General features: G+C 38.2%; 1 protein-coding gene and 1 pseudogene across 4 annotated transcripts in view; both read right to left on the bottom strand.

Annotated features, from left to right (window-relative positions):
- Positions 1 to 815: 815 nt before the first annotated feature.
- The window catches only part of Stag1 (stromal antigen 1), a 757,688-nt gene continuing 732,129 nt past the window's right edge, over positions 816 to 26,374 (bottom strand). For all 4 annotated transcript variants that reach the window (XM_052187537.1, XM_052187535.1, XM_052187534.1 and 1 more), the window contains 9 exons: positions 22,085 to 22,186; positions 19,910 to 20,058; positions 19,198 to 19,326; positions 17,072 to 17,277; positions 7,558 to 7,732; positions 5,534 to 5,644; positions 4,931 to 5,045; positions 2,914 to 2,994; positions 816 to 2,826 (listed from right to left, as the gene is read on the bottom strand). In XM_052187537.1, coding sequence (XP_052043497.1) covers positions 2,803 to 2,826; positions 2,914 to 2,994; positions 4,931 to 5,045; positions 5,534 to 5,644; positions 7,558 to 7,732; positions 17,072 to 17,277; positions 19,198 to 19,326; positions 19,910 to 20,058; positions 22,085 to 22,186 — 1,092 coding nt within the window. In that variant the 3' untranslated portion in view covers positions 816 to 2,802. The remainder of the gene's footprint in view (positions 2,827 to 2,913; positions 2,995 to 4,930; positions 5,046 to 5,533; positions 5,645 to 7,557; positions 7,733 to 17,071; positions 17,278 to 19,197; positions 19,327 to 19,909; positions 20,059 to 22,084; positions 22,187 to 26,374) is intronic.
- On the bottom strand, positions 13,864 to 15,220 carry LOC127688669 (CCR4-NOT transcription complex subunit 8-like; annotated as a pseudogene).

Here is a 26,374-nt window from a genome sequence, read left to right on the forward strand (position 1 = left end):
ATCTTCAGTTTTAGACCCAGCTTTAGTCACGAGTCTGGCACAACATATACTGCTCCCTCAATGATGGTGTCTTACCTGGGTGCCAGAACAGAGTGACAAAGTATTCAGGTCACAGCTCAGATTTACAAGCCTGTCTGTCCTAAATGAAAATTACATGTAGATCTAGGACAGGGGAACCCTGTCTTGAAAAAAACAAAACAAATGAACAACTGCATGTAGAGAAAAACATGTTTAAGTATAGATCAATTTATTGGTTACCCTGTTAATTTCTGTTTCTCATGTCTTTACCTTTTTCTGCTTTGGCCATTGGGCTACTTAATGACCTCAGACCAAAAGACAGGGTAGGTTGTGACTTTGCTTCAGAGAGAGGCATTGCAACAACAGTAAAATAAACCTTCACTTCTGAGGAAATGTACAATCCTGGAAACTGCCAAAAGGCTGCTGCTGTGAACAACCACACATGATCTTAGGTAGGGGAAAGGCTGCTTTTGAGAGGACCTGGCCTCACCATAAAGAGAAATCTGAGGAATTAAAGAAAACTTGTGAGCAATTGTTAGTTTTTTTTTTTTCTTGAACATAAAACATCACAGGTAGTAAATGCATTTATTCCTAGCACTTGGAAAGCAGAGAAGGTAGCTCTGTGAGTTTGAGTCCGGCCTGGTTTAAAATGAGACCATGTCTCAAACAAAACCAACAAACCCCACCAAAACTACTATCAGTTAACAAATTATCTGAGGGAACAGACTCTCAAGGGTAGCAGAAAGGAAACCGTCCATAATCCTTGCCCCAAAGCAGCGACAGGATGACCACAAGGCTGATTTTGAATAGTTTATTAAAGGAAAGGTGAAGCATCAGTTTCAAATTGTACAAAAGGAAAAAAAAACATCATATTGCAAATGTACAATTTACAGAATTACTAGCAAAACCAATCAAGAAGACACTGAAAATACAAAAATTTGATTGACTTCAAACTGAATTTGGAAACCCACTGGAGTAGATTAAGCCGCCTTTGTTGTTGCACGGTAGTCTGTAACCCTTACGTCAGCATGTGCTGTTCACAGGAGACTGTCAGGCAAACATACTCTGTGCTTATTCCAGGGCTCCTCAAACCGGGTCCCCGGCCCAGAACTCTAGTGAGGCAGAGCTGAGGTGTACGGTCCACTCATTCCTGCCCCTTGAGTTCCAGTGAAGCCCACATTTCTAGGAGAGAGCGAGGCCCTAAGATGTCTTAACTGGAGCGTAGGACTTGCTGAGTTAGTAGGTAAAACATTTTTGGTGACCAAGATTTTTTTTTTAAAAAATCTTTGAACTGTACAAATGTTGAGAAAAATCTTGTCTACTAAAAGGATGAATAAAATCATGTTTTATTTTCCCCCACAAAAGATAATCATAGAGTTCATATACTATTAAAAAATGTTCATTTTTGGTAAAAAGGAAAGCCTCTCAATTCTGTTGCAGCTATTTTAAAAACCAGCCCAGAAACAGCTGTGGACAGACTGGTTTGGAAATTTGGAAGCCTACACTAAAATCAGGGAAAAGCTATGTGGACTTGAAAACAACAGCAAGTCATAAAAGTAAGCTGATTGTAACTCTAAGCCACTGAAGACTGTCCCGAAGATTCAGAATTTCTTTCTTCAAAAGAATTTTTCTTAATATGCACACTTAACACTGAAATGTAGCTGTATTTCATGGTAAGCTTAGAATGCCACCCTCTAAGCACAGACTTCTATGCAGCACATCCGTCTAAGATTGGTAAACATTCCACAACATTAGCGGGTTGAGGGGATATTGAGTGCATGGGAAGAAGACATTACGTTACATGTCTTAAAATTACGTCTGAATGGCAAAGAAAAATTTCATGATTCTAAGAAAACGGAAGTCTGTGTAATGTAAATTTGGCAGGGCAGGAAACAAGTGTTAACAACAGTGAGACTGATAACTTGAGAACCATTTTTGTTTTACTGAGAATACTTTATTTGCTGGTAGAAGTTGCTAAAAATGCACAGAACAAAGACCAATAGAAAACGCACTGTATTTGAATCTCACTATTCTATAGAAAATGAACGGTGTACAGCGTCTGTTGGAAAATGGCTGCATGGGCACTTATTTTATGCCCACTTATAAATAAAAATAAACCTTTTTATTCAAGAGTATATAAAATCTGGGGATTCACATCCATCCACAGAGGGCATGTGGTTTTTGGCAGAGATGCACGATGTTAGAACTCTATTTTAGCTGGTCCGTGCTCTGTTCCTTCCATGTCTGCTTTACAAGGTCAACAAAACCCAGCGAGCTCCAAAAACACTCTTCAGCGATTAGAACGAGCTGCTTACTCATAGTTTAATAAAAATGGTTAGCTTTTAAAACATAAAAAGGCAAAATGTTAAAACGGTTTTAAATTGTACAACAGGAAAATAAAGTTAAAAATATTTTTTTTTTTACTCAATGCTGAATTTTCATAAAACAGGTGTATAACAGTGTTTATTTTGACAGCTGTTTTAAAAATTTAAAATATCTTCCTCCTTTCAGAAAAACACACACACATCTGTACTGAGATAAGTCCAACATTAGAGTACAAATGATTTTTTTTTGGTCAGTCTTTCTGAGGTGACATTCACCAACATTTCCATGGGTGACTGACATGCTGCTCTGTCACTGCAAAAGGGACCAACCTTTAATCATTTGATTACAAAACAAATCCGATCACATCAAAAGTGTTTCTTCCCCCATACAAGCTATCACAGTATATAGGCCTCTAGCTCTAAATAATAGAGTTCCAGATTTGTAAATTTTCTTCAGACTTCAGAACATAGGCATTCCAAATCCCTAGAAAAAAATGAGAAGTACAATTATTTTATATATCCCCAGGGCCAAGAAACTATAAATAAAAAGCAGTCATGATTTGATATTTACTGAATCATCTTCTATGATAGCTGCAGAGTCAAAGAAGTCTGGCCTTAGCTCAGCTCTCTCTCGGCGATTTCTTGATGGGGGCTGAAAAGAGAATCATTTAATTATTGTTCCTATGAGATAAACTGTACTAATAGCTAACATTTTTGACAGTACATAAGCATGTAGAAATATTTAAAAAGGAGAATGAGAATCTGGCTTGTATATAAAGTACAAGTGCAGCAGTATTTGAGTTATCAAAAGACATAGGATTTCAATTAGTATACTTTTTTATTTTTTGTTCTTGCGTGCCAGAGTCTCACTGTAGCTTTGGCTGGCCTGAAATTTGCTGTTGTAGACCAAGTTGGCTTCATGTTAAGAGACCTTTCTACCTCTGCCTATGGAGTGCTAGGATTAAAGGTATGTGCCACTGCTCCTGGCTTATTTTTTTGTTTTTGTTTTTTTTCGAGACAGGGTTTCTCTATGTAGCCCTGGCTTATTTTTGAAATGTGTCTGCATGTGGTGTGCACCTGAGGAAACTAGAAGAGGGTGTTGGGCCCCTTAGTGCTAGACTCACTGGCAGCCACGAGTCATCCAATATGGGTTATGGGGAAGGAACACAGTCGTCTGTAGGGTAAGCAAGAGCCATCAGATTAGCCCCAAGACTTAAAAGTTCAATGAATAAACTGTATGTAAAAAATGTAATTTGGACTTATAATACAAAAAATACCTTCCCAATTTAATATAAGGTCTTCTAAAGGGTTTAAGGTAGTGAAAATTTTCAATAAATTTCATGGGTTCAAATGACTGGTGTCCTTAGAAGGGGTAGCTTCTTAGGAAAACCCATGTGAGACAGTGGCGGAATCCTTTCTCTCCTTCTGCCATGTGAGTCTGGGGATCAGGTTTAGCAGCAAGCACCTTTACCTGATGATCCATTTTGCCAGCTACAAAGACACTGGAAGAAACCAGCCATCTACAAGCCAAGGTACACTCAAAATCAACTCTGTTTCACTTGACTTGTGCCAACTCAAGCCACTCAAGAGTGGTGTCTGCTATGGCAGCTGTAGCGGGGATAAGCAGTGTAGTGAGCACTGATCTACCAGTCAGCAGTGTAAACAACTGTCAACCATCTAGTCAGTCTTATCTCAATGAGTCTAGCAGACGTTTTCCTTCAGGTCATTTCAGCTCTAACTACATTTTAGTGTTAAGTATTACCAAGAGGAATTTTCCTTTTCCTTTTTGTTGGTATTAAAGATTAATTCTGGGATGTTGAGCATGCTATATATGTACCACGACCACAGTTCCAACAGTTTATATTTTCAGACAGAATCTCCGTATGTAGTTCAGGCTAGTCTTGAACATATAATCATCTCGTCTTAAACTCCTATTGCTTCCTGGGTGTTATAGGTGTATACCAACACACTGGATTGTGCAATGAAAAAAACAGCTCCGCTGGACGGTGGTAGCGCATGCCTTTAATCCCAGCATTTGGGAGGCAGAGGCAGGCAGATTTCTGAGTTCGAGGCCAGCCTGGTCTCCAGAGTGAGTTCCAGGATAGTCAGGGCTATACAGAGAAATCCTGTTTCAGAAAAAAACACCAAAACAGCTCCATGCATTATTATTTATAAAAAAGTTTCTTTGTATCATGTTTAGCTAGTCTATATTCTTCTTATCTCAAAGATATTCTTTGTGAACTGAAAATACAAGTTCCACATTCTACATCTGACAATCACATGCTGGAACACAGTGTATATTTCAGGTTCCAACTTAAAATACCAGATGCCAAATACACAAGCTGTGCCAAAAGATCAGTGGTATTTTTGAAAGAAAAAAAAAAAAAAACACCTTCTTTTTGCTAGAATCCAAAGTATGATAGCTTAAAAGCAGCTTTAAAACACCACCTAATAAGCTCATCCTGATGGTCAATAATGGTCAGCATGCCTCACCTAGGCCTCTCTATAGCAAGAACACAAGTTTACACTCCAGTCCCCTTATATACTATAAAAGAAAAAACAAACTAACAGACCAGTACATTCCTTACCAAATCAATAACCATGGTGTCTTCAAATTCTTCATTCATGTCTTCTAACTGGCTCCGTGATGACATCATCACATCTTCAAAGATGGGCTCAGCATCTTCCTCCATTAGACCCCGGCTGGTAAAAAGGTGTTCATAAAGCTGTTGAGACTTGCCTAAGCGTAGAGTCCTAGGTCTTTCTTAGATAACACACTTTCTAATTATGACCTATAGACTACAAGTTATACTGAACTCAAATAAATTTGGATTACACCCAACAAAAGGATTATTCCTTTGGTTCAGTCAAATGTTCACTTCAACTTATAAGAGGTAGAATTAATTTTAATAAGAAAAATATATAAACAGTGAAATATTTAGGTGTGTATCAGTTTCCTCCAAATTTTGTTCAATTATATTTGAATTTTACAAATAAGGAACCCAAGAGACAGGTGTTTAGAGCATGACTATGGCTGTGTTTGACTCTGGAGAGTGGCAGCACTCCTCTGCAGCCATCTGTGCTGAGGAACATATCCAGAACTCATTTCTGTTACTACTGAGAAGCAGAGAGCCCCAGTGCCCAGCACCCGCAGGCTGCTGTGTGCTCGTGCTGCTCTGCTGGACACTTACACAGCGTGCCGCACCCCAGCTCGCACTTTCATGTAGTTCATTCCCGTCCTGTCCTTCCGATTCAAGTCTTCTAATTTCGGCTGGCCTAACCAAGAGATCTGCATCTGGGGACTGAGAGAATACTATTAGTTATTTTGTGCAACAGAAAATGTATACATGGAATCAGCCTCATGCTATTGAAAACATGGTTGGTTAGCTAAATGTTCATGTGAGGGACTTAAATTTATCCCATTGTTTTGTGAATAACAAAGTTAATTGTCTCCAAATTTCACTAAGTCTCCACAGGAAACAGGTTAGGGTGCTATTAATCTTTACACTATGTGTTAGCTTATGGCCCCAATCTCTGTCAAATAAAAGCATTCCCAGACTTCTGATTCAAGCTGCCATTCACGGTGTATACAGGTAGGCAGCAAGGCCGTAAAGAACATATGGTGCTGGCTTCAGTATTTAAAAAAAAGGCATAACTCAGAAGTCCTTATAACATGCAGTTTCTCAGTGCGATGAAATCAAAATTTCACCTGTAGTCTATATTTAAAGGAACATGGGAAATAGTACACATATGCCCCTGCTCCCATTTTATAGGTGATAACTTTTAGTGCTTCTATAGATAAAAATCTGTCACATGAAATTCCCTTTTTTTTTTTTTTGAGACAGGGTTTCTCTGTGTAGCCCTGGCTGTCCTGGAACTCACTCTGTAGACCAGGCTGGCCTCAAACTCAGAAATCCGCCTGCCTCTGCCTCCCAAGTGCTGGGATTAAAGGTGTGCACCACCACTGCCCCAGCTTGTCACGTGAATTCTAAGTAGCTGTTTTTGTATCTTTTGGGAGGAAGACAGTCCATGGACAATGGGACTGATAAATGCTAGTCAGGACAGTCAGCATACTTATCTATGCACGAGGCTGGACACGGGCAAAACTCTTGATGCCTACTAGCATTGAGAAACCGATATTCAACGTTTGACATAGATTATCCTCTTAGGTTTTTATTAAAGATTCTTTGGTGTGAAACTGCCTTATAGCTTTACACAGGGTCTGAAATACTTTTAAAATTGCTTCTACTTTCAACATATTAATTTGCTTAGGTAGAAATTTTATCCATTAGTAAAACTCATATCATCATCCCAAATATATATAGAAATACATGTTAAGAACTCAGAACTTTCAAGTTGAGTGCAAAAATAATACAAAGTTAGGTATTATTTTTCTTTTGAAGCAAAGTCTCTTGTAGCCCAAGCTGTTCTCAAACTCACTGTATTGCTCAGGTTAGCTTTGAGCTCTTGCCTCTTGTCTCCCAAGTACTATAACTACAGGCACGTGACACCATGCCTAGCTTCAAATGAAAACCATTAAATGAATGATAAAGGTGGTACAGTGTATTTGAGGCTCCATTACACATGGCCTAGCAAAGCTCTCTCACAGGGTCTTGTCAAGGAGATAGAATGCATTATTTTTTCCAAGTCCCTGAGAAGAAACCAATCTACCCAATAAATATGCAAAATAAGTATACTTAATGAGACACTGTTTACTTAAAGATCTGTGAACTTGCTCCTTTAAGAAAAATATAATTATTAAAGAATTAAGGGCAAAAAAGATACTTTCAGTAGTAATATATGGCACTGGGCAAGTAGATGGTTTCATTCCTAGCAAATACTCATAACATGTCATGTAGTATTAACACTAAATGATATTTAATATTTTTAAGTTTCTTTCCAAAACTCTCCTAGGTTTACGATGCATTTTATTCTAAACACATCCCTGTATTCTCTATAGGTGGAGAAATGACCAATGAATCTTGAAAGATAAGAAAATTGAGGCTATTTAAATATGAAGCTTGTCCTACTAGATCAAGAGAAGTCTGAATTTTGAGGAAAAAATGTCCACAGTAGTATTTGCAGACTTTTTTTATGTACTATTTACTCTCCATTTGTGGCATTATGTTTATAGGACCTCACCAACAATGTGCTCAGCTTTTCTTAGTTTCACTTTGAGGTTTTATGCCTAGAGAGTGAATCTTTTAGTACTTACTTGTGTAAGAAGTCTGGTTCAGAACCATGCTCAGTCTCTGGCTCCTGAATCTGCTCTCCCATGGGACGGCTGTTCTCTCTGAGCACCGTGGAGGTGAGCTGTGGGGTTGGCAAGGGCCCAGATGTCTGAATCATCGTGTCAGTCCTATTTAGCCATGTGTTATCCAGACTTTCATCTGAAAAATTTCAGTTAAAGTCTCAAACTATCAGAAATGGAGCAAACTTTGGTGGCAGTTTTAACAGATTTGAAAAGCACAATTCTACAGTTAGACTATCTAGTTTATTTCATTTTACTATTTTGTTTTTTAAAATAGTTTCACAGCACAGGCTGGTCTCAAATTCACCATGAAACAAGGTACTTGAACCCCTGATCTTCCTGTATCTACCTCGCAAGTCCTGGGCTTTTGTTCAGTTTTTGTGGTGTTTTCTTTCTTCTTTTTGGAACAGGTCTCATTATGTAGCTTAGGCTGGCCTTGAATTCTTGATCTTTCTTTCTCCCTTAGTCTCCAACATGATGGAATTACAGGCATGAGCTACCATGCCCAATGCCTGGCTAGAGCAACAACTCAGTTCCATAACTCCCTTATTTGACTCTGTATTATACTAATGACTTCTTATAAGATTCAGTTTTCTTATACCTAAATGATATTAGTACTTAGCTTCCTAAACTACAGGATTAAATGAGGTTATTACCTCATCACAGCTATTGGATCTCACACTGCCTCCTGTCTCCTTTATCTTTGAGGATTTATGTATCCTACAAGGTGAAGAGTGAGGCTAGCCAGAGCCCTCAGCAACCTTCCTTTGCTTTTCGACCTACTGCCTGAGCCTACAAGGTGCCCCAGGTAGCACATCTTAAGACTGGCTGGCTTTTACAGAGAATCAGCAAATGCTGCTAATACAATTGGAGACTCATGAGAGAAGCCGCTTTTCTTTTTGTCAGGTTGTATGTGTGGAGATAGAGAAGCTCAGAGTTTTCATGCCATAAAGTACCTCTGGGGAGCCTGGTTACATCCAGCTTATAATTACATTCTCTTTAAGGAACTAATAATCATTTCTATTTACCTAGAACTTAATCATATACTATCCTGCACTAGCAAGTGATGTGTTGTGTTTTTCCCTCCTTCTGAGGCTGCTTTGTAAAGACTGGAGGAGCAGGCAAACATCTGCCTACTGAAGCCACCCCAATAAAATAATGTATAATGTATTAGTTTTACATATAAAAACTATTCTAATGAGATTTGAAAAAATGATTCAGAAATATTTTAATCAAAATATCAAAGTATGTGAATCCCCTTGGTTTTTCTCTTGTTCTTGAGTCTCAAGAGATGTGTCAGCTAGGTTCATTTATTAAAACACTTCTATGTCCCAGTGTTCTTAGGTTTTTTATATTCTGTCAGATACACATGCACATTCTGGTCTGGCCCTTCTGTTCCTAAGAATACTCATTTACTATTTGATAAACTACTGACACTCACTTTTGAATATCTTCACAAATACATGTTTAATCACCCAGTCACACTATTTTTTATTTATTTACTTTAAGCTTTTGTTTTCTAGTAGGCAACATTTTTAAGGTCAAAAGACTGGCATTATGTATTTTCTTTTTTTTTTTTTAAAATATATTCTTTATTTACATTTCAAATGTCGTCCCCTTTCCTGCCCCCTCCCCCCAAAATTCCCTAACCTATCACCCCTCCCCCTGCTCACCAATCCATCAACTCCTGCTTTTCATGCCTGGCATTCCTCTATACTGGGGCATCTAGCCTTTTCAGGACCAAGGGCCTCTCCTCCCTTTGATATCCAACAAGGCCATCCTCTGCTGCATATGCATCTGGAGCCATGTGTACTCGTTGGTTGGTGGTTTGGTCCTCGGGAGCTCTAGGGTACTTCGTGGTTCATATTGTTCCTATGGCACTACAAACCCCTTCAGCTTCTTGGGTCTTTTCTTTAGCTCCCTCATTGGGGATCATGTGCTCAGTTCAATGGATGGCTAAGAGAATGTCCCCCTCTGTATTTGTCATGCACTAGCAGAGACTCCCAGGTGACAGCTACATCAGGCACTTGCTGGCATCCACAATAGTGTCTGGATTTTGTAACTGTATGTGGGATGGATCTCTAGGAGGGGCAGTCTCTGGATGGTCTTTCCTTCAGTCTCTGCTCCACACTTCATATCTCCTCCTGTGGGTATTTTGTTCCCCCTTCTAAGAAGGACCAGAGTATCCATACTTTGGTTCTTCCTTCTTCTTGAGCTTCACTTGGTCTGTGAACTGTGTCTTGGGTATTCCAGGCTTCTGGGCTAATATCCACTTATCAGTGAGAGCATACCATATGTATTCTTTTGTGATTGGGTTACCTCACTCAGCATGATATTTTCTAGTTTCATCCATTTGCTTAAGAATTTCATGAATTCATTGTTCTTAATAGCCGAGTAGTATTCCATATCTAAATGTAACACATTTTCTGTATCCATTTCTCTGTTGAAGGATATTTGGGTTCTTTCCAGTTTCTAGCTTTATAAATAAGGCTGCTATGAACATAGTGGAGCATGTATCCTTATTACATGCTGAAGAATCCTCTGGGTATATGCCCAGGAGTGGTATACCAGGGTCCTCTGGTAGTATTATGCCCAGTTTTCTGAGGAACTGCCAAACTGATTTCCAGAGTGGTTGTAACCAGCTTGCAATCCCACCAGCAGTGGAGGAATGTTCCTCTTTCTCCACATCCTTGCCAGCACCTGCTGTCTCCTAAGTTTTTGATCTTAGCTATTCTGACTGGTGTGAGGTGAAATCTCAGGGTTGTTTTAATTTGCATTTCCCTGATGACTAAAGATGTTCAACATTTCTTTAGGTGCTTCTCAGCCAACTGATATTCCTCAGTTGAAATTTCTTTGTTTAGCTCTGTACCCCATTTTTTAATAGGGTTACTTGGTTCTCTTATTAGCCCTCTGTTGGATGTAGGGTTGGTAAAGATCTTTTCTCAATTTGTTGGTTGCCATTTTGTCCTATTGACAGTGACCTTTGCCTTACAGAAACTTTGTAATTTTAATGAGGTTCCATTTGTCAATTCTTGTTCTTTGAGCATAAGCTATTGGTGTTCTGTTCAGCATATTTCCCCCGTGCCCATGTGCTCAAGGGTCTTCCCCACTTTCTTTTCTATTAGTTTCAGTATATCAGGTTTTATGTGGAGGTCCTTGATCTACTTGGATTTTGACCTTTGTACAAGGAGATAAGAATGGATCAATTTGCATTCTTCTGCATGTAACCTTGAACCAGCACCATTTGTTGAAAAGGCTATCTTTTTTCCAAAGGATGGTTTTGGCTCCTTAGTCAAAGATCAAGTGACCATAGGTGTGTGGGTTCATTTCTGGGTCTTCAATTCTATTCCACTGATCTACCTGCCTGTCACTGTACCAATACCATGTAGTTTTGTTTTGTTGTTTTAAATCACGATTGCTCTGTAGTACTGCTTGCTGCCTGGGATACTGATTCCCCAAAAAGTTCTTTTATTGTTGAGAATAGTTTTAGCTATCCTGTTTTTTTTTTTTGTTATTTCAGATGAATTTGAGACTTGCTCTTTCTATCTCTACGAAAAACTGAGATGGAATTTTGATGGGGATTGCATTGAATCTGTATATTGCTTTTGGCAAGATGGCCATTTTTACTATATTAATCCTGCCAATCCACAAGCATGGGAGATCTTTCCATCTTCTGAGATCTTCTATTTCTTTCTTCAGAAACTTGAGAACTTCTTGTCATACAGATCTTTCACTTGTTTGGTTAGAGTCACACCAAGATACTTTATATTGTTTGTGACTATTGTGAAGGGTGTTGTTTCCCTAATTTCTTTCTCAGCTTGTTCATCCTTTGAATATATAAGGCTACTGTTTTGTTTGAGTTAATTTTATATCCAGCCACTTTGCTGAAGTTGTTTATCAGCTGTAGGAGTTCTCTGGTGCTTTTTGGGTCGCTTAAGTATACTATCATATCATCTGCAAATAGTGATAGTTTGACTTCTTCCTTTCCAATTTGTATCCCTTAGACCTCCTTTTGTTGTCTAATTGCTCTAGCTAGAATTTCAAATACTATATTGAATAGATAGAGATAGAGTGAACAGCCATGCCTGGTTCCTGATTTTAATGGGATTGCTTCAAGTTTCTGTCCATTTATTTTGATGTTGGCTACTGGTTTGCTATATATTGCTTTTAGTATGTTTAGGTATGGGCCTTGAATTTCTGATCTTTCCAAGACCATTAACATGAAAGGATGCTGAATTTTGTTAAATGCTTTTTCAGCATCTAGTGAAATGACTATGTTTTTTTATGTAGTGGATTACATTGATGGATTTTCGTGTATTGAACTATCCCTGCATCCCTTGGATGAAGCCTACTTGATCATGGTAAATGATTGTTTTGATGTGGTCTTGGATTTGGTTGGCAAGAATTTTATTGAGTATTTCTGCATCAATATTCATAAGGGAAATTTGCCTTAAGTTGTCTTTCTTTGTTGGATCTCTGTGTGGTTTTGTTATTAGCATAATTGTGGCTTCATAGAACGAGTTGGGTAGTGTTCCTTCTGTTTCTATATTCCACATAGAATTTTCTATTCTTTGTGGAATAGTTTGAAGAGTATTGGTGTTAGGTTTTCTTTGAAGGTCTGGTAGAGCTCTGCATTGAACCCATCTGGTCCTGGGCTTTTTTTGGTTGGGAGACTTATTAATGACTGCTTCTATTTCTTTAGGGGTTATGGGATTGTTTAGATGGTCTATCTGATCCTGATTTAATTTTATTAATTGGTATCTGCATAGAAAATTGTCCATTTCATCCAGATTTTCATGTTATGTTGAGTATAAGCTTTTGTATTAGGATCTGATGATTTTTTGAATTTCTTCAGTTTCTGTTGTTACATCTCCCTTTTCATTTCTAATTTTCTTAATTTGGATACTGTCTCTGTGCCCTCTTGTTAGTCTGGCTAAGGGTTTAATCTATCTCGATCTCCAAGAACCAGTTCCTGGTTTTGTTGATTCTTTGTATAGTTCTTTTTATTTCTACTTGGTTGATTTCAGTCCTGAGTTTGATGATTTCCTGTCATCTACTCCTCTTGGGTGTATTAGCTTCTTTCTGTTCTAAAGCTTTCAGGTGTGCTGTTAAGCTGCTAGTGTATGTTCTCTCCAGTTTCTTTTTAGAGGCACTCAGAGCTATGAGTTTTCCTCTTAGCACTGCTTTCATTGTGCCCCGTAAGATTGGGTATGTTGTGCCTTCATTATCATTAAATTGTAAGAGGTCTTTGGTTTCTTTCCTTACTTTTTCCTTGGCCAAGTTATTATTGAGTAGGGCATTGTTCAATTTCCATGTGTATGTGGGCTTTCTGTTGTTTTTGTTGCTATTGAAGTCCAGCCTTAATCTATAGTGATCTGATAGGAGGCATGGAGAAGGCATGGGATTCTTTCAATCTTCTCATATCTGTTGAGGTCTGTTTTGTGACCAATTATATGGTCAATTTTGGAGAAGGTACCATGAGGTACCTGAGAAGAAGGTATATTCTTTTGATTTAGGAGGAAATGTTCTATAGATATCTATTAAATCCATCTGGTTCATAACTTTTGCTAGTTTCACTGTGCCCCAACTCTCATCAATGAACAGATCAGGGAAACACATTATGTAATTCCTTAAGTTGGTAAAGATCGTGTTAGCTTCCTATTTCATGTCCTCTCCAAATATGGCTCCTTCTTACATCAAATCACTCTGGAGCCTCCCGTTGTGTAGCTCAGAGAACTGAGCAAGCCGAACTCAAAATTCCCATGCCTTTCCTTGTCTCTTTGGCTGCACTGAGCTGTAGCACTTAGCCCAGTGGAGACATAATTACCTCAGAAGCTTGTGCTCCCTGAATTCATTTTCTAACCTTTTAAAGATTCTTCAGTGAACACAGTTCATAAAATGAGTAACCTTCATCTTCAACTCCAACAAATGAACGGCCTTTGAAAGGCTTTAAGCTAAACAAACCTATTCTGATAATCTCAAACAGACCCACAACCAAGTTTTCTCTAATAATTTAACAGTTACCAAAGTGGTTATCTAGTCCATATATATATCCTAGAGTCTTTTTTTTTTTTTTTAAAGAGTCATATACATTTTACTGGCTTGTTTTAGACATCCTGGAGATTTAAAAAGGTATCCATGGAGTCATGGATGCTGGTGGCAGGAGGCAGCAGAGGGCTGTGGACATGAGGACAAGGAAGACTTGTTTACAAAATCAGAGCAAACCCCCTCCCGGATCTAAAATAAAGGCATCTTTAATAAAAACCCAAAGTCTCTGCTTGGAGCAGATGCCGGTCAGTGGCTGGGCAGGCAGCAAAGGCGGCGCAGTGCACACACTACCACTGGTGCATGCTGTTGATCCTGGCTAAGATGCTCATGTTCTCCTGGGCACAGTCTACATCCTCATTCTGCTTCTGAGCCCCTCCTGTGCCCAAGCCATAGAAGCACCCACAATACTTGGAATCATCAATACTGTCCTCTTTCATCCTGAAGAAAGCCATCCTTGTCAGCAGAGAGTCTGAGCCTGCTTGATGCAGCCTTGCAATCCTCTGCAAGTCCAACTGATCAGCTACCTCCTGAAGGCCTCCCTTAAGATTTTTGCAGCTCTTCATCAGGTAGTTCACATCATAAATGGACAGGAAGAAAAGATTGATGATGTGAAAAAACTTGTGTTCTTCTTCTGGCAGTTGAGAATCTATAAGCAGCTTTACCATGTAGTCAAAATCATAACCACTGTGAAATGGAAGCCACTTGACGTTGTCACAGAGAGCCACTCCTGAGGTCATAAGCAGCTCTGCAAAGTGCAGTGTAGTGATCTCTTCCTCCTCGTGTTTCTGCAACTGCAGCCCTGAGTTTGCAAGCAGGTCTATGGAATCCTGGGAGTATATATCCTCTTACAGGTTGAACTTGAAGTTCAACTGCCACATGTTGGTTCCCCTTTCTCCTTCATGAATGTAAGGCCTGGTTGGATGATTTTTAGAAGATCAACATTGCACCTCAAAAGCTGACACTGGTAGTCTATGGATCTTTGAAATTCACCAATTGGTTGTATAACAACACCTGGAAACTCTGTGTCCATAGCTCTATAGCTGTAGCTGAGGACAATCTCATGGATCTTCTGCATCTTTTCCTCAAGATTGCTGGCCCATACCTCACAGATGACATGACTGTTTTCTACCGTTGCCACAGGCATCCTGAAGGCACCTGAGGAGCCACTATGAGCTAACTATGTAAAAGAACAAGCATCCTTCTGTTTGATTTAATAGTTCACACTGGATCCAATCCTGGCTGGCAACCCTTGACCCTGAGCTCTCTTCCCACTCACCCTGGATCCTAGAGTCTTAAACAATACTAGTTTTGACAGTTTATTAGTAAATTATATATGGTGATTTAAATTCCCTAAGGCTTACTTTTTCCTTTGTCAAATCTGCACAACAGTGTGGAACTAAACTGATTAATATATAACATTTACAAGTGATAAAATACATAAGAAACAGGCTGGAGAGATGGCTCAGTGGTTGGGAACACTGGCTGCTCTTCCAGAGGACATGGGTTCCACTCCCAGCACCCACATGGCAGCTCACAACTGTTTTTAACTCCAGTTTCAAGGGGGTCTGATACCTGCAAACACATATATGCAAGCAAAACACCAATGAACACAAAATCAAAATAAGTTATTAAAAATTAAAAAACATCATCTAAGAGCCCAAACCAAACCAAAATAAAATGTATGAAAAACACGTGGTAAAGAATTTAGTATGTATTGGTTACTACGATTACAGTTGAAAAACATATGAAAGGGAAAAACATGTTGTAGACATGGAGCACCCACAGAGGTTATCATAAAAGATGTTTTCAGAGGAAACCAACTGGAATTATTGTTTGAAGGAATATATATATCATATATATACAACATATATAATCATATATATATGATTATATACATACACACATATACATAGGACTAAAAGTATTACTATGAAATATGAAAGGACATCTCAAAGCATGCTGACATTTTGGTAAACTTTAACAATGTTATTTAGTCTGACTAGTAGTAAAGAAGCATTACTGTGAGATTTTGGGAACATCCTGAAAATAGCAGCTAATGATAGGCCAATTACTCTGCTCAGTGACATATGTGTACTGTGTTTTATCAGGAGTACCTCATTTAGTATTCATGGTAATTGATGCTGGATACCCTATATACTCTCATCATCTTTCACTTGATTAGTTATTAAAACTCAGAGAGGGTTAAACTAATATGTTCAAATGTCACATGGCTAACAATGAGAAACTTTCTATTTCAAAGTCTGAAATAGAAAACTGACTTTAAGTTTGTTTTTTGTCAATAGTATCTTCTCCAATATAGAAAGGCACACTGGTTTTAGATTATAATTAAGTTTGCCACAGAGTTCAGCAAACTTCTGGTGAGTTACTTTTCTTTAGGCAGCAGAGGTGCAAGGAAGGAGTGAGAACTCATCAGGAGAAGCACGAGGGTGGGAGAGGCTCTCTGAGAAACAAGCATGTGTACTCTGAGGAGCCCCTGGTAAACTTTGAAGAAATACTTAAACAGTGTAATTTTAGTCTTTTTTTTTTTAGAATGTTGATCAGATTTTCATGATAACTAAGTTCATATTCCCTACAATCCAGGAAGCTATATTATAAATCAGATTTGACCACCACTGTCTTGTGGCTTAAAAATAAATTACTTAACTATTGACGGACTTGTAAAGATAATTTAGAGTGTATAATTTGTGGCAGAGGTACACTCTCAGATTACAAATAATCCTCTGTTAGTAAGATAAGCTGGAGTCGGGGAGAGGAGTGAGGGGAGAGGAAACTAACTCATGTAATTCATGCTGTCCTCAAACTTGTTAAGTAGCTGAGGATGGCCCGGAACTACAGATCCTCTCAAGTGTTGGGATTGCAAGCATATACCAACACACACCCAGGATAAAATGAATTGTATTTTTATTTTATTTTATTTTTCATTTTCTAAACATTATCTTGCATTTGTTTTGTTTGCATTTGCATTTGTTTTTTATTTTGGGGGGCGGGGGGCGCGGCGTTGTGTAAGACAGGGTTTCTCTGTGTAGCCCTGGATGACCTGGAACTCAGAAATCTGCCTGCCTCTACCTCCCAAGTACTGGGATTAAAGGCATGTGCCACCACTTGCCTGCATTACCTTGCATATTTTAAAGAGTATTTTAATATAATACTGACTCTTTTATTTTAAAATTTAATGTGTTAGAGTCACATAGAGATCTTTATAGGTCTGTATAACTGCTTCATCTTTTTTTCTGTGTCTTCTATATTGTTTCATTAAGTTTCTTTTTTGCTTCACTCTGTTCATCCAACCTCTGTCCTTGGATATTTCAGTTGGTAGCAAATATATAATGACATCATGTCTCACAGCATCCTGCTTCAATAAATCATTTGCTACTTTATCTCTTTAAGCCAGGCATACTAGAGGACTTACCTTCTACTCGTTTTCTGTGCAGTGGGGGTCTTCCTTTCTTACTCCTTACTGAGGAAGTTTTACTGCTGCTACTTCCACTGTTCACAGACATCCTGTCGTCTTCACCCCCAGTGACTAACGAATTTCTATATGAGATGAGTGGAAGCCATACATCCTCCCTCCTTTCCATCATCTGCTCAGTGAGGAACTTTTCAAGATACGAATGGCTGCAAACACACAGAGAGCAGCAGCGACTTTCAGTGTCAGTCACAGTCTTGCGTTACACTCCTGCAGTCATTTCAAGGGGGGAATGTGCTAGTAAGGTACATATGTGAGCATGTATATTGATACTTCCATTGTCACTTGCATTTGGCTCTCACTCCTGCAGTCCATTGAACAGGGGTAATATGCTATGAAGGGCGCTTTACTCTGCCTAGCTCTGGTCATGCAGCAGCAGTGTTGGACCAATCTAAAGTTTAGCAGATTCTCAAACTGACATACAACCAAAGAAATCCACATTGCTCAAGTCATAAAAACAACATAAATGGCCAAGATAGCATGTTTCCTATCAAACCCACTAATCTTATAGAAATATTATCTAAGGAGAACTCCTAGAACATGGAATTTAAGAGAAAAAAATCACAAACTTTATCAAAGAATTTAAGAATCTTGAAAATACAAATACACCGTTGAATGAAATGATGAAGGCTATTCAGGATTTGAAAACTGAATTGAATAAAGAGATAAAAAGTAAAGCAAATACAAGCTGAAATGAGGATGGAAATGACAAGTTCAACATTCCAGCTAGAAGACAGATGGTATGGACGTGAAGATGAAGCAAAGGAGGCCCAGCAACTGACCCACAGTGGACCCAGCTCAGGGGAGAAACCATGGCCTGACACTGTCACTGAGGCTATGGAGCGCTCACAGAAAGGGACCTAGCATGACTGCCCTCTGAAAGACCCAATAAGCAGCTGAAAAGAGTCAGATGCAGATATTTGTACCAAACCAATGGACAGAAGCTGCTGAAGAGGAAGGGGAGGAGAAGAAAGGGGGAGGAAGAGGAAGAGGAAGAGGAAGGGGGGAGGAGTCATTTCTCTTCAGAGAAAGAAGAGTAAGAAGAGGAGGCAAGGACAAGAAGTTGAGAGGGAATGTGCTGAGGGGAACTGGAAAAGGCGCGTGGAGGGTAGAAATATCAAAACCCACAGTATATAGCTACAGGAGATTCTTAAGAATAAAAATCCCCAAAAACAAAACAAAAAAACCCAAACCAAACCAAACCAAGCCAAACCAAGCCAAACCACCAAACCAACAGCAACACACCTTACCAAAATAGAAACAAAAGCAATCAAACAAAAAAGTAGTTTCAGGGCATGGTGTTCCCATCAATACTTAACATTTATGGCTCTCTACCACATGACCCATTTCAGTGCTGAGTCACCTTATGTGTTAACCTGTGTGCTTATGTTTGTCCCTACAACAGGATACAAGCCTGATATCACATGACTTTATTAGAGGCATACTAATAGTTTTTGAGCAAAATGAAGATAGCATAGATTCTTATAATTATTAATTCTATGTTTACATCAACATACTCAAATTTATTTTTATAAGTCATTCATCTTCCTACTGACTTAGAAAATCTGGGATTTATTACAGCAGCAATCTCTTTTATAAGTTTTGTAGCTTGTTCTAACTACAACATCTTATCAAAGTATTTTGAAAGAAGCAGACCTCCTCAGATTATTTTTATTTAAAATTAAAAGAAAAGTCAGTTATTTCTGACAGGACAGTGGAACTAAGGTTTCACTACATAGCCAAGGATGGTCTAAAGACTTCATGCCTTAAGCTCTTGAATGCTGGGACTGTTGGTAGTGCTGCAGCTGAGACAGATAAGGTTAATCTTGATGTAAGAAGATAGAAAATAAAACTAAAATTAATGTAAAAGAATAGATGGGTTATATAAAGCAACCAGCCAATGTTCCCACGTCTTGAACTAGAGAATAAGAGATCATTCTCATCTACTTAATTTAATTTCATCCTATAGCTTCCAGGTCAAACCAGGTTTTTATTACTACTAGAGCCTAAGAGAAGTAATGATAAAAAATAAAAGTTTCAATGGTGCCATATTGTTATGTTCAACTTACACAGTTTTCTTGTCCTGTCGAAGGAGTTTAGAAGAAAATTCGCTTAGTACTTCAAGAAAAGCCAGATTAGGAGGTGGATATTCTTGTCCTTTCTGATTCTGGTATTTAAAGGCAAATTCTATTCCATCCCTGAATTTAAAGAAAACAATATTTTAATTTTTTTCAGGTAGTTCAGTTGTCTCAGAGGGCAAAAACTATAACTAGGAGTTACTCAATAGTATCCACCAGCTCTGTGAAACTAAGGTTGTTAATCATTTGTGTATGTGTGGTGTGAGTGACCGTCTGTAGTGGGTTGAGTGTAGACATTTGTTAGGAGGTGTGACTTTCACCAGGGGCTTTTAAAAAAGTAGTGCATCTTTTAATATCTACATGCCCTATAACATAGTCTCACTCAAAGACCAAAAGAATAGGCTATCAACATCCCATCCCGACCCTAAGATAGGGTTTCACCATGTTAACAGCCCTGGATGTCCTAGATTAGAGGTGTGCATTACCATACCCAGTCCAAAGCTTTTCTCTTTATAGTATATAAGATAGAGAAACCCCACAGGTAGTTTAAGACAGCTTTTCCAAAATAAAATATTGCTACTTAATTTCATTAATAGCTTATAGTTTGAAAATTCTATTACTTGTCACTTTAAAAATGGGTCAAATAACAGTTTGTTTATATTCCAGTAAACCAGCTCTGAATAACAGAAAGTGTTTATCTCACTTGTGAAGCGTGGCAACTGCTTCTCGGGTCTTGATCTGGTCCAGTCCAAATGTAAGGGCGAAACGACGTGCCAGTTCTTTAATCCCACTGACATGGGCAGATGTCCTATCCAGATTAGGACCTTGTTCTTGAACAAGTTCATTAAACAACTGATGGAAATAAAAAAAAAAAAAAAAAAAAAAGACTTACAGTTAAGAAATCTTTGAAATTGTATTCACTTTTAGAATAAGTAACATAATTTAAAATTTACAAAGTACAAAGGGACTGAGGTACTGTAGAGGTCAGTAGCACCATAGTCCAATATTTGTTAAGTTGAATGATCTTACACACACACACACACACACACACACACACACACACACACACACACACACACTTCAAAATGGAAAAAGAAGATATATAAACAGGAATATAGCACAAACCTACAAACATATATATATGATATACAGGGCTCAGAACATTTTTTCATTTACTGTATTATAGGTCAGAATATGATATAAATATTCATGAACAGTTGGATAGAAGAGGACATGATATTTTCAACTTAACAACAAAATGTATTTTAAAGGTCTTAAGTTGATGATTTTATATATACCATATATTCTACTAAAGTAAAAGCAAAACTTCAGAGCAGTAATAATGTTAAAGTAATTATCATGCCATTACCAAGTCAAGACACTAAATTGTACTTGTATAAATCTACCTCTGGATTAGGGGATAGTGTCTAGACATGTCTAAAGCCTTTTTAACTGACATACCGGATAAGGTGAACAAATATCAGGCTTTGCCTACTGAAGAGCTTTGCATCCTGCTTGCTTTTCTCTCCTGCATCAACCATTCCTTCTCCTTTTCTCCCTCTCTCCCTCCCTCTCTCCCCCTCCCCCCCACCTCACACACACACACACACACACACCCCTTAAAAAACAACCCTAACTTCTTTATACTATTTCCTCTGCCAGCCACCAACTCATTTCTCTGGTTCCTCGAGGTATCGGTCCCGCAATGTTTTTACATTTGTTTTCTTCACTCTGACTCTCTGGTAACCATTGCTATACTCTCATGCCCACCTACCTGAGAGGCACCTGCTTTCAGTTGTGTCATCCATCTCTGTAGCATGCTTCAGTAACACGCTGCCTGAACTACTACATGCTATGCCATAACTGGTAGGAATGGTTCTTCCACAGATTTTCAAGTAAATGCAGCCAATTATTTATAAAGTTTTAGAATTTAAATGTTTTATAGATTGATACATAATAGCCTTATATTCTAAAAATGAACATTTCTTATATCAATTTATTCATATTGTCTATATACATAGTTCTGATTTTAAGTATTACCAGAGTACTTATTTTATCTTAAAACTTGCTCTATTTGTTTCCTTAATTTACAAAAATTTTTCAGTGGGTACAGTGGTATGTACACCCCATTTCAACTACCTGGAAGGATGAGGCAGGAGGATCATTTAGTCCAGTCTATATAACACAGTGAGATACTGTCTTAAAACTAAATAAAACTAAAAAAAATTAACTACTTCAGAGTGTCAGCTTATTTAGCTGTCCTTCTGCTGATGAACATTTAGACTATTTCTAGAAATTTGTATCTTGGGAATACAGTACATTTTCTTATTTGAATATCACTGATAACCCTTCCTTAAAGGTTCATTTTTTTTGAGACAAGGTCTCACTGGGTAGTCCTGGCTGGCCTGAGACTTAGAGATCTGCTTGTCTCTGTCTCCCGCCTTCACCCCCAAGTGCTGGAGTTAAAGGCACATACCACTATACCCAGAAAGTTAAATACTTTTTATAATTACTTAAAATTTCTAATAATAAAAATGATAATAAGAATTATTTTTTATTTTGAGACAGGGTTTTATTATGTAGCCTTGGTTAGCTTGGAAGTTGCTATGTATACCAGGCTGACCTTGAACAAACAGAAGATATTTGTCTTCTTTTCCCTCCCTAGTGCTGACATTAAAGGTGTGTGCCACCATGCCCAACACAATATTTTTTAAGTTTTGTACTATGAAATTTCCTTTGACCCAAAAGGAAATCCTACCTTAGGATTACATCTATTTAAAAATGTGAATCACGCTGTATACTTAAAATAATTAAATAAGACAGCAGCATATAACAAGCACAGAAAAGTTTTATCTAATTTTCCACCCAAATTTCTTACCTGTTGCAGACTGAGAATGAGAGTCTTAGCACACTGAATTTTATCAATCTGCCTGGTCTTACTCAGTGTTTCCTTAATAATATCACCATAGTCATTATAATACTGTGAGATAAAAAGAAAACATACTTTAGAATTAGGAAATTTCATGACAAGAATGTATTGGCGAAAGAGAATGTAACTGTAATAGTCTTATTTCTTCACCTTGAAAATAAGTGAAATTAGTATTATTTACATTAAGTATTTGATATTTAAGATTATGAAGTAACATCCAGCTTAGACACCATCCCAACCAATCTCCAGCCAGTTGGGTCCACCTGGGGCACAGGCAGCAGAGGGAAGCTGCTTGCTGTCCCCTAACCTCTACTGTCTGGACCCAGGCTCCTCCCTACTTGCTAAACCTTGCTAAGATCCAGGAACATCTAATTTAATTAAACCCCTCCTGAGTCAATCCCCTGCTTTCCTGGCCACCTGGGGCACAGCCAGAAGAGGTGAGCAGCTTCCTGTTTCCTGTGATTCACTGTCAGGTTTTGCCTGCCTCCTTGAGGAATCCTGCTGTCATCAGAAACAACCAGCCAACACCAGGGACAACCAGATGGCTAAAGGACATTGCAAGAATGCAATCAACAAGAGTCAGGGTGATACAGCACCATGAGAGCCCAAGTATCCTGCTACAGTAAGCCCTGGATATCTTAACATAGCTAAAGTACAAGAGGATGACAATAAATCCAATCTTATAAAGACAGAGGCCTTTAAGAGGAAATGAATAAACCCCTTAAAAATACAGGAAAATACAATCAAATAAGTTAATGAAATGAATAAAACTGGCCAAGAACCGAAAATGGAAAAAGAAGCAATAAAGAAAACACAAACTGAGGGAATCCTGGAGATACAAAACCTAGGGAAGAGAACAGGAATTAGAAATGAAAGCATCACCAACAGAATACAAGAGAGGGAAGAGAGACATACAAGATACAACAGAAGAAACAGGTACATTAGTCAAAGAAAATGCTAAATCTAGAAAGAACATGGCATAAAACATCCAAGAAATCTGGGACACTATGAAAAGACCAAACCTCAGAATAATAAGATTAGAAGAAGATTCCCAACTCAAAGGCCCAGAATATATCTTCAACAAAACTGTAGAAAATTTCTCCAACCTAAAGATGATATGCCTATAGACATATGAGAAGCTTACAGAACACCAAACAGATTGGATTAGAAAAGAAAATCCTCGTGCCATATAATCAAAACACTAAATGTACAGAAAAAATAGAGAATATTAAAATCTGCAAGTGAAAAAGGCTAAGTAATATATCAAAGAAGACCTATCAGAATTATAGCTAACTTCATATCAGAGGCTCTAAAAGCAGAAGGGCCTGGGCAGATGTCTTGTAGACTCTAAGAGATCACAGGTGTCAGCTCAGACTACTATACCCAGCAAAGCTGTCAGTTACCATCAAGGGAGAAAAACAAGATACTCTATGACAAAACAAATTTAAACAATATCCATAAATCCAGCTCCACAGAAGATACTAGAAAGAATTTCCAACCCAAGGAGGCAAATTACACACAAGGAAAACACTATAAATAAATAATTCCACACCAATAAACTGATCACACCACCACCACCACCACCACCACCACCACCACCACCACCACCACCCCCCCCCCACAATGTAACACAACCAACAACATCAAAATAACAGGAATTAAAAATTGTTGGTCATTAATATCTCTCAACATCCATTGACTCAATTCCCCAATAAAAAGACACAGGCTAACAGAATGGATGTAAAAACAGGATTCTTCATACTGCTGCATACAAGGAACATACCTCAGCAAGACAGACTTTACCTCAGAGTAAAGGGCTGGAAAAAAGGTTTCCCAAGCAAACGAACGCAAGAAGCAAGCTGTAGTAGTCATTCTAATCTCTAATAAAATAGACTTTCAACCAAATTCGATCAAAAGAGATGGGCAAAGACATGTTATACTCATCAAAGAAGTCCACCAAGATGATGTTTCAATTCTGAGTATCTATGCCACAAATGCAAGGGCACACCCACATTTGTAAAAGAAACATTACTAAAGCTTAAACCACACATTGAACCCCACACATTTTAACATCCCACTCTCACCAATGGACAGGTCATCGAGACAGAAACGAAACAGAAATAAACTAACAGAGGTTATGAGTCAAATAGACCTAACAGATACCCTCAGAACATTTCATCAAATACAAAGAATATACCTTTTCCTCAGTACCTCATGGAACCTTCTACAAAATTAATCATGCAGTAAGTAACAACACAAGCCTCAACAAAAATAATAAAACTGAAATAAACCCTCATATTTTATCAGACTACCATGGATTAAAGCTGTAATCCAACAACAAACAATGGAAAACCTACACAACTATGAAAATTCAACAAATTTTCCAATGACCAATGGGTCAGGGAAGAAATAAAGAAATTAAAGACCTTTAGAACTAATGTATCAGAAAAAAACAGAACAGTACAAAGAATCAATGAAAGAGCAAGGTCCTTGGAGAAAATCAGCAAGATAGACCAACCCTTAACTAAACTAACTAAAAGGCAGAGAGACAATATTTGTCTTAGGGTTTTACTGCTGTGAACAGACACCATGACCAAGGCGACTCTTATAAGGACAACATTTAGTTGGGGCTAGCTTATACATTCAGAGGTTCAGTTCATTATCATCAAGGTGGGAGCATGGTAGCATCCAGGCAGGCATGGTGCAGGAGGAGCGGAGAGTTCTACATCTTTATCTGTAGGCTTCTAAGGGAAGACTCACTTCCAGGGAGCTAGGGTGAAGGTCTTAAGCTCATGCCCACAGTGACACACCTCCAAACAGTGCGACTCCCTGGGCCAAGCATATACAAACCATCATAGTATCTAAATCAACTCAGATCAAACTCAAATCAACTCAATACAAATCAGAAATGAAAGGAGGGACATCATAATAGACATCGAGAAAATTCAAAGAATCATTAGCCTGTGCTCCACTAAACTAGAAAATCTAAACAAAAAGGATGACATTGATAGATACCACATACCAAAGATTAATCAAGACCAGGAAAACAATTTGTAGTCCTATAATCCCTAAGGAATTAGAAGCAGACGTTAAAAATGTCCCGCCCCTCTCCCCCCAAGCTAGGCCAGATTGTTTTAGTGCAGAATTCTACCAGACTTTCAAAGATGGGCTAATATCAATACTCTTCAAACTCTTCTATAAAAACAGAAGGAACACTGCAAAATTGATTCTATGAGACCATAGTCACCCTGATACCTAAACCACACAAAGATTCAACAAAGAAAGATAATTTCAGACTAATTTCCCTTATGAACATTGATGGAAAAATACTCAATAAAATGCTTGCAAATTGAATCTAAAAACACATCAAAAACATCTGCCATGATCAAGTAGGCCTCATCCCAGGGATATAGGGATGGCTCAATAAATTAAATCCAATAACATAATTCACTATATAAACAAACTGAAAGAAAAAAAATTAAAGTAATTCCATTAAAGTCAGGGACAGTGAGGCTGCCCAGTCTTTCTGTATCTATTCAAGACAGTACTTAAAGTTCTAGCTAGAGTAATAGGACAACTAAAGATGATTAAGGGGATATGAATTGGAAAGAAAGAAGTAAAAGTTTTGCTATCTGCAGATGATATGATAGCATACATTTGCGACCCCCAAAATTCCAGAACTCCTACAGTTTATAAACACCTTTAGCAAAGTACCTGGATACACTGGATACACAATTATTCAACAAAACAAAACAACCATCAGTTGCTCTCCTTCATACAAATGATAGATGGGCTCAGCGAGAAATCAAGGAAACACCCTGCACAATAGCCACAATAACATTAAACATCTTGATGTAACTCTAACCAAGCACATGAAAGACCTGTATGACAAGAGTTTTAAGTTTCTGAAAAAAGAAATTGAGGAAAATATCAGAAAATGAAAAGACCTCCCATGCTCATGGATCAACATAGTGATCCAGGATTAACATAGTGAAAATGGCCATCTTACCAAAGCAAACTACAGATTGAATGCAATTCCCATCAAAAGTCTAACACATTTCTTTCTTTCTTTTTTATTTATTTATTTATTTTTTGTTTTGCTTTTTTTTTTCGAGACAGGGTTTCTCTGTGTAGCCTTGGCTGTCCTGGAACTCACTCTGTAGACCAGGCTGGCTTCGAACTCAGAAATCTGCCTGCCTCTGCCTTCCTGAGTGCTGGTATTACAGGCGTGCACCACTA

The sequence above is a fragment of the Apodemus sylvaticus genome, chromosome 7, assembly GCF_947179515.1.
Source record: "Apodemus sylvaticus chromosome 7, mApoSyl1.1, whole genome shotgun sequence".
In the NCBI taxonomy this organism is placed as follows: Eukaryota; Metazoa; Chordata; class Mammalia; order Rodentia; family Muridae; genus Apodemus; species Apodemus sylvaticus.